This window comes from Pongo pygmaeus, chromosome 19, assembly GCF_028885625.2.
Source record: "Pongo pygmaeus isolate AG05252 chromosome 19, NHGRI_mPonPyg2-v2.0_pri, whole genome shotgun sequence".
NCBI lineage: Eukaryota > Metazoa > Chordata > Mammalia > Primates > Hominidae > Pongo > Pongo pygmaeus.
Window position 1 is genome coordinate 6,485,476 of NC_072392.2, and position 14,951 is coordinate 6,500,426.

Genomic DNA, 14,951 nt, shown 5'->3' on the forward strand with positions numbered 1-14,951 from the left:
AAAAATACAAAAATTAGCCAGGCATGGTGGCGAGCACCTGTAATCCCAGCTACTTGGGAGGCTGAGGCAGGAGAATTGCTTGAACCCAGGAGGTGGAGGTTGCAGTGAGCTGAGATCGCACCACTACACTCCAGCCTGGGCACAAAATGAGACTGTCTTAAAAAAGAGAAGAATAAAAAAAAGAGAGAGAGACATTAAGATAGCATCTTATCGTAATCACTTTTTTTCTTTTTCTTTCTGAGGCAGAGTCTCACACTGTCACCAGTCTCACACTACAACCTCCACCTCCTGGGTCAAGTGATTCTCATGCCTCAGCCTCCTGAGTAGCTAGGATTACAGGTCCACACCACCACACCCAACTGATTTTTGTATTTTTAGTAGAGACAGGGTTTCGGCATGTTGGCCAGGCTGGTCTCAAACTCCTGGCCTCAAGTGATGCACCTGCCTCAGCCCCCGAAAGTGCTAGGCTTACAGGTGTGAGCCACCATGCCCAGCCTTAATCTTGATTTCAAAAGACAAGTCTTTTCTCTAACATATTAAGATAGCAAGTCTCAGAATTATTTGAGTGTCTAGAGTCTTCATGTATTTCTCAGGAAGCATACCCTTGTACACACTGGTACTCTACATCTTGAAAAGATTGGTTCAAAGAAATTGTTTCTGGAAAACTGACTGAAGGAGATGCAATCTATCTATCCCTTCCAGGCTGTGGTTTTCAAATACACTTATACAAACAAATTCTTATACAAAACTCCAATATACTCCAATTATCAAAGAAAAGGGAATCTTCAATTAGTAAAAGTGTATTTTATAAATTCAAATTTTTAATATTTACTCTTTAAAACATCAAACAATGCAAAGAATATAAGGCTGTTTTGAAGAAAGCAAAAATCTGAAGTCAGGAGTTGTAGATACAGATGCAGTCTCATGAGACCCTATATGTCTAATTACTTTTGTCTCATTTGGGCTGCACAGTAGGGGAAGATCCGGATTCACATACTTCTATGAACATAAATGGAACGGGCTTAGGTGGGGGGTTTGAAGGCTCACTGCAGGCGATTCTCATGCAGCACCTGCAGCCGTCTACAGAGCAGCATTGGGAAGCACCAATGGGCCTTCGGGGCTACTTCAAAGGGGGTCTGCAGCCAGGGGCCATGGCAAACTATTATTAGTCCATGAAAGGTAAGTACAGAAATTTAAAGTATATGTTTACATGTTTCCATAGCAGTTTGCCGCTACTGTGACATTTTTATTATAGTTCACAAAGTATTGACTTATGACACATTGAAAATTCATGTAAATAAAATAAACCAACCCAGTCCTTCCCCACGGAGACTTTGAAAGCTCTTTGAAAGCTCTGTTCTAACAGTCCCCCGGTATTAGGCCAGATCACCAGAGCAGTGGGCCTTTGTGGCTTTGTTCCCCTGGTTGCAGGACTTCCAATCAAAGTATGTAGGGGTCCATGCCACAGGCTGACACTAAGGAATATCAAGAGAAACAAGCCACAACATTTCTGTTATTTTTATACTGGAATGTTTTTGAATTGTTCATGATATTATACAACATACTCTTTAAGAAGACCCACAGGAGAAATTTCTTTCTGGCCTTAATATGTGGAATAATTGTTTTCCTTACACAATTGTTTTTTTCTGTCTTAGACTTTGTAATTCTCCAAGTGATTGAAGTTCCCTCTTTAGCTGGCTCCTAGGAAGCTCAGAAGCAAATTTGTGACTCATCCCTAGTAAATATTTTTCCTTTCCTTATTGTTTCCTTTGCCACAACATCCTCATGTGCATTTTTGTTTTATCTTATTCAATCACAGGTATTTCTTAAGGTACCTTAAATTCTTTACATAAGATGCATATATGTACATATGCATATATTAACTAAATTGAAAATGCAAAAAATAAGCCTAGACTATGTACTACCCTAGCGCAACAGTTTCTTTTGATGCTCAACTCCATACCCCTTGCAATCTGAAAGCTGGGATTGGTTCCCTACTTGTTAGTTACGGTAACCCCAAATTCTCCACGTGGAACCAGTCTTCTACTCAGCAGGGAAATGCAAGGGCCCTGAGAACACTGCAGAACTGTAGAAAACCATATATGATGATTAAACTCCTTCCTTCCTACCCTGTGCTCACTTTACACATATATCCACAACTTCCCTTGTCACTGGTGTGTACTAACCTAAATACTGCCCAAGTGAGAACTGGTTTTACCTATAATATAAATACATTATGCTCTTTGAGCAAATTGAAAAGTAATTTTCCCAGAAGAGGGAAAACATTATAGGATAATTTGCACTCAGGTCCCAGAAGACCTAAGGTTCAGCCAACATTAATGCCACCTCCTAGGCTGGGCCCTCAGTCAGTGGACATTCGAAGGGCAGCCACAGTGAAGAAGTTCTTTCATGTCCCTCCGCTGGGGCAAGACACTGTTCAAACTCCAAGCCTAACTGTCTTGTCCTGAGTGCTCACACTCCAGTGAACCAACTCACAGAAGGAAGGAATGAAACTGCTGTACGGGTTGAGGGTCCTCAAGGAATGCATTTAAACTACCCCATACTCACAGCCTTCGGTCAAAGTAAAGAATTTAATTTTTCTCACCTTTTTTAGTTACCTCTTCAATTTTGTGGATACAACTGCTCAGTTCTTTCTGGAGTCGCTGGACTTCTAGCAGGCTTTTCTGTTCACTTATGTTTTTGTGGTCACCTGTCCTGGGATGAGGCTGAAGTCCCGGATCATGGGTGGGTGGCGAATTTGGCACAGGAAGATCTGACTGGCCTGGATGAGATGAGTAAAGGTATACTTTGGCACCGGAGCTGGAGATTTCTACTTTGGATGGCTGGTGGCTGCACTGACAGGCTGCTTGACTCTTTGATTCCTTCCTTTCCACCCTATGGTCGGGTATTTTATACTTAGTATGTCCACACTTCTGAGAGCTTTGAGGCTGACTTCTGAGATGATGTTCTTTTATATGTTCTTCAAATTGTCTTCGTTTCACATCTCTTCTGGCTAGGTGGACGGCATAGCTAAGTCTCTCTTCTGATATGACGGAAAATGAAACGGAACTGCCTAGGTCAGGACCAACTCTACTATCTGCATCTTTACAATGGTATGATTCATTGTACGAGTGCTTCAGTTTTTCAATTCTAATGGCATGTGGGCAAGAATATCGGATCGCCAAGTTGCTTGAATGTGTAGGAACATTCCTATTAAACTGCAGCTGGTTCTTTAAAAAGCAAATAAAAGTAAGCAGACATCAGAAAAATTCCATATTGCACAGTTGGTATATGTCTATAATCAAATTTCTAAAATTTTGCCACCAGATCATTAGTACTAAGAGGCATTTTTCTGTTTTACTGATAGACACAGCCACTCTCCTACACCCTTGGGTTCATCACATACCCCTGGTTCTATCCTACAATCATCCAGTCCCATACTATTATCCTTCTGTTTACTAATGTCATACTAGGAACCATCTCTAAAAGTCAACCCAGAAAGCTTCAAGCAGCAACCACTAAGTCCTTCAATTTCCCAGTTATGGACTTCCATCCTATTTCAAAATGTCAGGCCCCAGCAAGTGACCAATATAACCCATTGAAGCTTTCTTAAAATTTGCTCCATGGATAGACCCAAGCCATCTGATAGTACTTCTTCAGGTCTTCCTGAGACTTCATTTGGTGGCTGGATCCATCTTTTACCCTGCCCCTAAGTGTATCTCACTTGAAACAGTCCACTTATGCTTTCTTACACAGGCTCAAGTTTTTGTCAGTTTTCCTCATAATAAATACAAGTTTTGTTTCATTTTGCACTTAAACATAAACATGTTTCCATATCCCTACAGTTTTTATTTGTCATTGTTGCATTTTCCAAAATCCAATGAATGGTCTTTTCATCCCTAACTATAATGTTAATATTAAACATTTAGATTGTTCCAGTTTTTCCACTAATAGAAATATTACCTCAATATCTCCATGCATTTAGTTTTTTAACCTTTTAAAATTATTTCCTTAGGATAAATGATCTGTTCTGGGATTATCAGGTTAAAGGGAAGAAACAATTTTATGGCTTTAAATATGTACCCTCCTTAGGCCTACCAGAATGAACCTGTCAAAGACCAGTCAATAGCCTGAGGAGAATCCATGCCTACAAATTCAATGAACCCAGTCCTGTGATGGCGTGACCTTGGAGATGGCCTCCCCAGCTCTCACAATCAATGTGTTTATATAATTACAGGCATCAAGAGTCACTTAAAAATAATCCATTGTGACAAAACTTCAGGAAAGTATTTCAGATTTTTAAAAAGTAGTTAAAAAGCTCACTAAAGAGAAAACAAATAGGTACCACCTGAAAGATACACAGACTGATGAACAGTGTTTGTCATTTGAGGTCAGGAGTTTGAGACCAGCTTGGCCAACATGGCAAAACCACATCTCTACTAAAAAATATATAAAAATTAGCTAGGCGTGATGGCACATGCCTGTAATCCCAGCTACTCAGGAGGCTGAGACACAAGAATCGCTTGAGCCTGGGAGGTGGAGGTTGCAGTGAGCCGAGACTGAGCCACTGCACTCAAGCCCGGGTGACAGAGGAAGACTCTGTCTAAATAATAATAATTATTATAATTATAATAATAATTATTGAAGTATAAAAAGATCAAAACTCAATAAAAACAGGGAAAAACATATGACCAATTTACCAAAAAAGAGGTCCTTAAGTACATAAAAAGATGTTCAATCTCATAACACAAATTCAAAATATATGGAAATACCATCTCTTACTCAACCAATTAGCAAAAATTTAAAAGTATAGCAATACATGCTGTTGGTGAGGCTGTGGGAAGCAGGCACCCTCATAGAAGAGGTGCTGGTGGTCATGCAAAGTGGCATAATTCTTACGGAGGGGAATCTGGCAATCGCTAACAAAAACACATGCATTCATCACTTTTTTTTTTTTTTAATTAAAAAGCTTTAGAGCAGGAAAGAAAGAAAAGACACTTGAAAGAGAACCAAGCAGGCAACTTGAAGGACAAGTGTCACATTTAACTTTTGACCCAGGAGTCTCACTTCTAGGAATTTACCCTGCAGATACACCTCCAATGATACACATGTATAGGGTTACTCACTGCCATATTGTTTGTAATTGTAAATTATTAGAATCAATCTGAGTCCCCATGGAGGAGAGTAGCTGAATAAACAATGGTCTGTCCACAAACTGAAGTAAAACAAAGACATAAAAAAAAAAAAAAAATGAGGAAGATCTCTGTGACACTTCTATGAATTAATGTGGAGAGATTGGAATATATTGTTCAGCAGAAAGCACTACGCGCAAAAAGTATATTTATAATACACTACCCTTCATATAAAAAAAGAACACATGAGAAAATATATATACATCTGAATCACTTGTGCAAAAAGAAACAGAAAACAAAAATCAGAGACTAATGAGATTAGTTATCTACAGGGAACCAGTAGGAATAGGATGGAAAGGACAGAGGGAATGGGGTAGTAGATAACTTTTCTGAATATACCTTTTTGTATATTTGGAACCATGTTAATGTTTCACATATACACGAGAGACAGGAAGAAATGAATGAATGAAGGGAGGAAGAGGGAAAGGAAGGAAAAAAAAAATCCATAAGGATAGTGGAAAACCCTCAAATAAATACCAACAGAAACCAATGAACCAAACGGAATCTCAGATAAGTAACATAACCACGCTAAAAAGTGAAGATGAAAAAAATTAACCTCAGTAACTTTTGAATATAGCATTTGGACTATATGCCATCAGGCTAAAGACAAATGTACTCTAAACAAATACTGAACTCTAATTTTTCAGGCTTCTTTTTGAGCAGAGACACAGATTACAATTCGGAAACTACTTTTTGTACATTCCAGAATTGAGCAAAAAAGTAAATATATTGTGGATAATGAGAGCCAGCTTTCATGCTCTGGGACAAGGGAGTTGGAAATATGTAGTGTTGGATTTGAATTGGAGATACCTGTGTGAACTTGTGAGTTTTAATACAGACATATAGGCAGACAGACACAGAAAGATACATAGACAGCAAGAGAATGAGGAAGGGAAGAGAAAGAAAGAAAGAGGAAGGAGATGAAAAAGTGTAGCTACAGACACGTGAGTACGGATGTGTATTTATGAATGTGTGTACATGTATGTATATGCACACAAGTATACATCTATTTCCTAGTTCTGTCCTCTGAGAGGGCCTAAAACAATGACATGATAGTATCAAGAAGCACATCCAGCTCCAGATAGTGATTTTTTAAATTTCATTCTCCACTGAAGAATCAAAGTCTCCTTGGATAAATGGTTAATTCCAGGGCCAGGACAAAGAAAAGACAAGTTGAGCCTGGAGTATCTTTTATTTATTTATTTATTTATGAGATGGACTCACCCAGGCTGGAGTGCAGTGCACAATCTTGGCTCACTGCAACCTCTGCCTCCTGGGTTCAAGTGATTCTACTGCCTTGGCCTCCCAAGTTGCTGAGATTATAGGTGTACACCATCATGCTCAGCTAATTTTTTTGTATTTTTTAGCAGAGATGGGGTTTCACCATGTTGGCCAGGCTGGTCTTGAACTCCTGACCTCAAGTGATCCTCCTGCCTTGGCCTCCCAAAGTGCTGGGATTATAGGCATGAGCCACCACGCCCAGCCTTGGAGTGTCTTTTTACACCATAAAGTGGTCAAAGACTGATGAGATCATGTCAAAGAGACACTGGGGCCAACTTGAAGTGGCTCTCACTGGCTAAATCAAAGACCATTTTGAACATCAAAGTAAATATCTGCACATCAAAATAAATAATGAGAATAAAAATAATAATGAGTCTGTGCTGAAATAAATAAATAAGTACTAGGAAAAGAAGGGGTTTCCTGGAGCAGTGGGAAAGAGCCAGATTGCAAGGAGTAAGGCAACAAGTAAATGTAGAAGGAAGGGTAAAATTAGAAATCCCCATTTGCCAACCATCATAATAAAAAACTGATTCAGGCAAAAATGCTAAAAGTAGTTGGTGAAAGTTTGAGGTGTTAAAAAGACATTAACATAGTCTCCAAGACAAATAATTACAAAAAGCAAAGGAGTAACTTTACAATGAAAAAACCAGGCAGATACCACCTTAATCAAATGATGAAAGTCAACACTGCTAGTGCTGGAACTAAATTGGCAGCATGTACTTGCTGATAGGGTGTCCTGAGAAGCACTCAGTATCATTCAGTGGTTCCCCTGCCAAAAGTGCATTACCTGAACATAATTGTGAGAAGACATCAGGCAAATCTAAATTGAGAGAAAATCCACAAATAACTGGCCTATATTCTTAAAAAAAAAAAATCAATGTCACAAAACCTAAAAACAGACTCAGAAATCAGATTAAAGGAGACTACAGAGGCATGACAATGTAATGTACCTTATGATCTTGGATTTTCTTTTGCTATAAAGGACACTATTGGGACAACTAACAAAATCTCAGTAAGGTCTGCAGATTACATGATAGTATTAATTTAATGTTAATTTCCGATTCTGATAATTGTACTATGGTTATATAATAGAATTCTTTATTTTTAGGAAAAAAATACTTAGAAGTAAAAGGGCACTGTGTCTGCAATTTACTCTTAAATGGTTTAGGAAATAATACGTGTGTGTTTAGAGATAGTGAGAGAGAGAAGGAGGGAATACATAGCAAAATGTTAGCATTTGAGGAATCTGGGAGAAGAGTATCCAGGAATTCTGTGGACTGTTCTTGCAGCTTTTCTGTCAGTCTGAAATTATGTCAAAAATTTTTTTTAATTTCTTTGTACACCACTATAAGATATTATTAAACACCCACCAGAATGGCTAAAAAACAACAACAAGTGTTGACAAAAATGTGGAGCAACTGGAGCCCTCACACATCGTCAGCAGGAATGTAAAACGGTACCACCACTTTGTAAAAAGGTCCAATGGTTTGTTATAAAACTAAATATACACCTACCCCATGACTCAGCAATTTCCCTGTTAGATATTTACCCAAAAAAAATGAAAACACGTTCATAAAAAGATCTGTATAAGAATGCTCATAGCAGTTTTATTTATAATAATCCCAAATTGGAAGCAGCCCAGGTGTCCATTAATTGGAGAATGGATAAACAAACTGTGGTATACTCATACTATGGAATGAGAAAAAAGGATTAAAAAGGAATAAACTACTGATACACACAATGACATAGATGGATCTCAAAAACTTTACAGCTAGTGAAATAAGTCAACATCAAAAAAATATAAAATCCCATTTATATAAGGTTCGAGATCAGGGAAAACTAATCTGTGGTGGGAAAACTAATCTGTGGTGGAAAAAACAAGAATAGTGGCTGCCTCTGGAGGGGAGGAGTGGGGATTGACTAGGAAGCGGCATCAAGAGAACTTTCTAGGATAACAGAAATGATCTGTATCTTGATAGAGGTATGGGTTACACATATGTGTGCATTTGTCAAAACTCAGCAAATGTGAAAAGATGAACACATTGCAATGTGTATACCTTTCACCATTTCTGATGTAAAACGTATATTGAAAGAAAAAAATCAGTAAACGGGGTGAATTGTTTTTTTTTTTTTTTTCTTTTTTGAGATGGAGTCTCGCTCTGTCGCCCAGGGTGGAATGCAGTGGCACAATCTCGGCTCACTGCAACCTCCGCCTCCCAGATTCAAGCGATTATCCTGACCCAGCCTCCCAAGTAGCTGGGATTATAGGTGTGTACCACCACACCCAGCTAATTTTTGTATTTTTAGTAGAGATGGGGGTTTCACTATGTTAGTCAGGCTGGTCTCGAACTCCTGACCTCAGGTGATCCGCCCACCTGGACCTCCCAAAGTGCTGGGATTACAGGCATGAGCCACCACACCCGGCCCTAAACAGAGTGAATTCTAAGTACAACATGCGTACGGAAGTAGTTGGGATACTCATGTCTGCAATTGACTTTGAAATGTGTCAAAAAATAAGATGGATTGATGGATGGATCGCTAGAGGGATGACTGAGTGACAGATATGCAATGAAACAAATAAGTGAAATATAATGGAATCTAGGTGTTCATTGTAAAATTCAACTTTGCTGTATTTTGAAAGATTTTCATAACGTAATGCTAGGGGAAAAGACATTTTTGAGACAACTGAGTAAAGCTGAATAAAGACTGGTTATTGGATAACAGGGAATTTTTGGGGTCCATTTTCTTAGATATAAGAATAGTATTATGATTAAGTAGGAGAGTTCATTTTTAGGAGAAGTATTCTCAAATATTTAGAAGTATCATGTTGACTGCAATTTACTTTGGGGTGATTCTGCAAAAATTTTAAAGACAGACGGTTGAGTAGGTAGAAAAACAGAAAAAATTGTTAGCAATTGCTGAATCTAGGAGATGATTTCAAAAGTGTTCATTGTCCTTTTCTTTCAAATTTTCTTTATGTTTGAAGTATTTAATAATAAAAATCTCAGGCAAAAATAGAACTACCTGGGTCTGAAGTACTGTGGGGTCGCTCCTCCCATCAAGTTGGGTTCTAGGTGCTAGATGAACACAGGTTGAAGCTGGCTGGCCTGGTCCCATCATGTCAGGTAGTACAGAACAATAGTGACAGCTTTGTCATCAGGCAACAGTCTTCCCTAAAACCATTCCTAAAATGAAACAAAGCTACTTCAGACCAACAGCGTTGAACAAGGGAAAAGAACAGATAAAACACAGTGCCATGTGCGTGTAGCAATATACTAGAAGTAGCCAATAGTAACCTCATACTGAGAGTGACTGCTTAAAGACAGGTAAATGATAGTTTCTTCCATTTATAAAAGCAACCACACTTTGGAAGTTCCCAATTTCAAAAAAAAAAAAAAAAAATAGGGGAACACTTACTATTTTAATAATAATCTCTTGAGCCCTTTCCATTCCAAATTTCAAATCTCAAAGGTCTCCAGCAAGGCGTTATTCCCAAAACAGAGCTTTGCTATGGTAAACTAGCATGTTCCAGCAGGGTGGTTTTTGGACACGCAGTCTACATTAACAAGTCTTAATACTACTAGTCAGAAAGCAGTATGCTTCACTCTGTCAGGTGGCCCAAAGGCACATTAACTCTCAATGACTCTAAGTAAACCTGTAGCATCAGAATTCCTCGATTCAAGCCAGGATCTGCCATTTGGAGAGCTGAATGATTTCTCTCAGTCTTCATTTCCCCCGATCTTTGCCCCACCCTACACATATGTACACAAGATACTAGATATGAAAGCACTCGGTAAGCTGTCAAGGTCTACACCCTTATCATTGCCTTGCCCTACTCTGAAGGCCTCATTATAGACTTTACCATCCCTGCCACTCACGTACTGATCACGTATAGTATTGTCTCATGCTGCTGTTTACTTATTTCACAGGTATATGTCTCATCTTCCCAGCCAGACAAGGCGCCTTGAGGGAAAGGGCCTTGTCTTCCTCTTCTATTTCCCATAACAAAGTGCTCTGAGCATAGTACACAATTTAGCATTTGTTGAGTTAAGCTGATTTGCTGTGAACTGACTAGTTTTAAATCCCTGGGGAATTTGTTCTCTCAAAAAATCCTACAGTAAATCAATTGGGAAATTCAAGGTTTTACCCTAATTTAAGCTTTTGAATAAATCCAAAATTTGCAGACTAGATTTGCTTAAAGACAGATACTTCTTGGGAATATAAAGACAGCTGTCTAAGAGTCCTTATTTCTAAGGCTGTAGACACACGGTGAAAAAAGCAGATGGGAGGAGGCATGTGAGCGAGGCAATCCCAATTGGCTTGATGTCGGCACAGGTGGGTGGCTGGAGTTGCAGAATGAAGGCTGCAGAAATGGGGCCCGGAGATCTGCAACTTTTAAATGGTCAGTAATTCCCCCCTGGCTGCTTCTAGGTGCCAAGGGCCAAATAGTCCATTCTCCACTAGAAAAAAACTAGGTGATCCCCACAGTTCCAGGATGCCTCAAGTGATGCTACACACACACACACACACACACACACAAAGTCCAGGGACACCCACCCCTAAACTGTCCCCCTGTACAAAGTTCTGGGACTCTCCTTGCAATCTGGCCCTTTCCCACTGCTCCAGGAAACGTCCCAATTTGTCCCTCTACATACCCTGGGGCATCTCCATGAAAACCCTCTCTCCCCCATGCTGAGATGCCCTTACAGCCTGTGCCTTCATCCGCAACCCATGACAAACCTCCCCTGAACCTGTTCCCTCCCACAGAGCCCCAACTTCTTCCCTACACACACTACTGGAACGCCCCCCTCAATCTAGCCTCCCCCACATAACTCTCTCCCAAATTGCTCCCTCTCACTCTGACTGTAGACACTCCTCCAGCCAGCCTCCTCTCACTTGGCTGTAGGTGGTCTCTGAAATGGCCAAGGCCTATTTCCTCCCTTGAAACTGGGGGTACCCCCACAGCTGTTCTTATCCCTGACATGCCTAGAGCATTCTCATAGGCTGTTTCTTCCCCCACAGACCTTGGACAGCTCCATAACCTGGCCCCAGGCATACAGGTGTGAGATGTCCCCACAGCCTGGCTGCTCCCGGCCAGTCCCAAAATATTCCCACCTCCAGTCTCATCCTCTGAAGCCCCCACTCCTCCTGTGGACTGTCTCCTCAGCACGGTCAGACCTGAGACACCCACATCTGCTTCTGCTACTGAGGACCCAGTCACCCACACCGCAGCAGGCGCACGCCCTGCCATGGGAGCTCCTACAGCTGCAAGCAGCCCCAGAGGCACAGGCACCCTCCCGGCCTCGGGAATGGCTCCACCGTGTCTCCTTCTCCACGGGCCTGAGACACCTTCAGAGCCTGTCTCCCCCTCCACAGGTCCAGGAATCCTGGCAGCTGTGGGCCCCTCAGTGGCCAGTCTCCTTCCCCATATGCCTGAGCCATCATCCCCAGAACCGGTATCCCCTACCATTGGCCCAGGAAGCCCGGGAGCTGTGGGCACTCCCACGGCCATGGAACCTCTAGCAGCCACAGGCCTCCCAGCAGTCTGCCTTCTTCCAGACAGGCCAGAGACATGCTCAAAGAGGGTCCCCTCCCCCACAGACCCCGGCAGCCCCACAGCCATGGACACTCCTGTAGTCTGTCTGCCTCCCAACAAGCCTGAGACACCCCCAGAGCCAGTCTTCTCCCCCATGGACCCAGGCATCCTGGTCGAGGTGGGCACCTCCATCCTTGTGGGACCCTTGGCATCTGCAGGTCCGCCCACTGTCTCTCTTTCACCCCACAATTCTGAGCCAGTTTCCTCTTGCACAGGCCTAGGCATCCTGGGAGCCACGGGCACCCCACTAGCTGCAGACAGCCCCACAGTGCCAGGCATTCCTGCAGTTTGCTGCCTCCCTGACAAGCCTGAGAAGCCTCCAGCGCCAGGCTCCAGCTCCACCAAACCAGGCACCCTAGGAGCCGGAAGCACTTCGGTGGCCACAGGAGCCCTTATCCTCTGTCTCTGTCCCCAGGGTCTTGGGATACGCCCAGAGTCAGTCTCCTCCCCAAGCCCAAGCCCCTCAGGCACCATAGGAACCCCAATAGTCTGTCTCCTTCCCCATGGGCCCGGGAAGGCCCCAGAACCACAATCCTCCCCGCCAGACCACAGCTTCTCCCCAGCCACGTGTCCCCCTGAAGCCACAGATTCCTCCCCGCCTGACCACAGCTCCTCCTGAGCCACGGGTCCCCCTGAAGCCACGGATTCCTCCCCGCCAGACCACAGCTCCTCCCGAGCCATGGGTCCCCCTGAAGCCACAGCTATTCTGGCAGCCCGAGTCCTTTCCCACAGGTTCAAAATGTCTCTAGAGCTGCGTTCTTGACACACAGGGCCAGACGCCCACACAGCAGCAGGCACTCTGGCAGGCACCTTTCCAGAGCCGGGCACACCCACTGTCATGAGGACCCCTGCTGTGGCACACCTGTGCCGGGGCACATCTGCTGCCCTGGGTATGCCCACCGTCTCAGACACCCCCACAGCCTGCCTCCTCCCACACAGACATGCAACATCTCCACAGCCAGCCTCCTGATCCACAGACCCAGGGACCCCTAAAGCTGGAGGCCCCAGACTCTCTGGCTCCCCCACAGCCTGCCTCCTTTCCCACTGGCTCAGGACATTCCCACCACAGGTCTCCTCTCCAAGCCCAGGCACTGCCTCGGTTGGGGGCCCCCCAAGAGCTTGCTGTCCGTCCCACAGGCCCAGGGCCCCGCTGTGGCTCAGCTCTTCTCCCAGGGCTCCAGGTACCACCACAGCCTGGGGCACCCCTACCATCTGTCCCGCTCCCCACAGCCCCGGGACACTCACACAGCCCGTGTCCTTCCCCAAGGCCCTGGGTACCCCTGTAGCCTGTTCTATTCCCCACAGGCCTGGGGCACCCCCAGAACCTGCTGCCTGCTCCCCAGGAAACGATGGCTCTGCAGTCTGTGCAGCTCCCCGTGACCCTGGATCACCCCCAGAGCCTGTCTCCACCCACACAGGCTGTCCCCTTTCCCTGAACCCTGGGTCACCTCCACATCTAGTTTCCTCTTCAGTAGCACAGGGCACCCCAACAGAGTGTCCTGTGCCCCACGGGCCGGGCATACCCACAGAGTCTGTCTCCTCCACAGCCTGTCTCCTGTAAAACACACCTGCGGCACCCACAGAAGTAGGGTCCTCCTCCACAGCATCGGACACCCCCACAGCCTGTCCCCTCCCCCATACGCCAGGGGTGGCCCCACAGACTGCTTCATGTGTCAGAGCCCCAGGAATCTGCGGGGACTGTCCTCTCCCCCACAGCCCTGCAGCACCCCCGCAGCCGAGCTCTCCCTCCACGGCTCTGGGTGCTCCCACAGCCCCAGTCCACCCCACGGTCCCAGGCTCGCCCACAGTCTGTTCTTTTTCACAAGGGCCTGAGACAAGCCCATAGCCTATCTCCTCCCCATTCCCAGGAACCCCCACAGCTTGTCCCCTCCACAAGTGCGGGGCCATTTCAGAACTTGACGCCAGAGCCCCAGGCACACTCACAGGAGGAGGCACCCTCCCAGCCTGTCCTTGTCCACAGAAGCCTAAGGCTCTCTCATAAGCTGCCCCTAAGCCCAGAGCTGTAGGCCCTGAGGGGGCCCGAGGGATACCCCTTGCCTGTCCCTTCACCCAGGGCCCTGTAAGACCGCCACGGCTTGTCTCTACCCAGGAAGCTCGGCCAGGAACTCCCCTTTCGACAGGCCCCTCTCCTGCAGGCACGGGATGGAGCTCGACTCTACTTCCTTCCCCACATCCTGAGGCGGCCCTCATAGCCTGCACCTTCAGCCACAGGTGCAGAATGCCCTCATGGCCCAGAGATCCCGGGCGACCTTTTCTCTCGCAGCCCCGGGGACTCCTATCTTCGGTCTCCTCCTCCCCAGACCCGGTCACCCACACAGCCCCGGCAGGCCCCACCACCTCGGGCTCCCCCACAGCCCCGTTCACCCACACAGCCCCAGGGTCCCTTGCAGCCTCGATGGAGCCCGGGGTCCCAGGAGCTCCCAAAGCCTCATTCGCCCCGGCGGCGTCGGCTGTCTCCGCCGCTTGTCTCGTCCCCCATGGCCGCTGACAGCCCTGTGGCCTTTCTGCACTCACACAGCACGTCTCCCACTCCGAGGACTTCGCCCGGCGCCTTGCTCCACGGCCTCGGGACGTCCCTGCGCCCCGTCTCTTCCCCCACGGCCGCCGAACTCCCCGCCCCGACCTGCTGGGCCCCACGCAGCGACCCGGCATCTTAGCCGCCTGCTCGCCCCGGCGCAGCCTGGGCAAGGCCCCACGGCCAGTCGCCCGGCTCATAGCTCCAGGGCAGTTCCCTTCCTCCCTACCGCGGCCCTGGGGGTTGTCTTAGCACCTCGCTCCCTAAGCTGCTCCACACACGCACTCACACACTCAGCTCCGGCCTTGCAGCCTTTCTCCCTCCCAGCCCCTCACCCATCCCACCC

At 45.4% G+C, this 14,951-nt stretch overlaps 2 protein-coding genes across 8 annotated transcripts in view; both read right to left on the reverse strand.

Moving 5' to 3' along the window:
- Window positions 1-14,951, reverse strand: part of KIAA0753 (KIAA0753 ortholog) — a 63,235-nt gene that overhangs the window by 46,939 nt on the left and 1,345 nt on the right. For 4 of the 7 annotated variants that reach the window (XM_054459493.2, XM_054459492.2, XM_054459491.2 and 1 more), the window contains exons 2-3: window positions 9,498-9,658; window positions 2,606-3,230 (exon numbers count right to left, since the gene is read on the reverse strand). In XM_054459493.2, coding sequence (XP_054315468.2) covers window positions 2,606-3,230; window positions 9,498-9,593 — 721 coding nt within the window. In that variant the 5' untranslated portion in view covers window positions 9,594-9,658. Of the gene's footprint in view, window positions 1-2,605; window positions 3,231-9,497; window positions 9,659-9,890; window positions 10,688-14,604; window positions 14,859-14,951 lie in introns of those variants that run through there. The other 3 variants (XM_063655799.1, XM_063655800.1, XM_063655801.1) reach the window with 3 other exon arrangements.
- On the reverse strand, window positions 10,860-14,805 carry LOC129018155 (collagen alpha-1(I) chain). Its single transcript, XM_054459486.2, has one exon. It carries the CDS (start codon window positions 14,803-14,805, stop codon window positions 11,266-11,268), a length of 3,540 nt encoding a protein of 1,179 aa, XP_054315461.2. The 3' UTR covers window positions 10,860-11,265.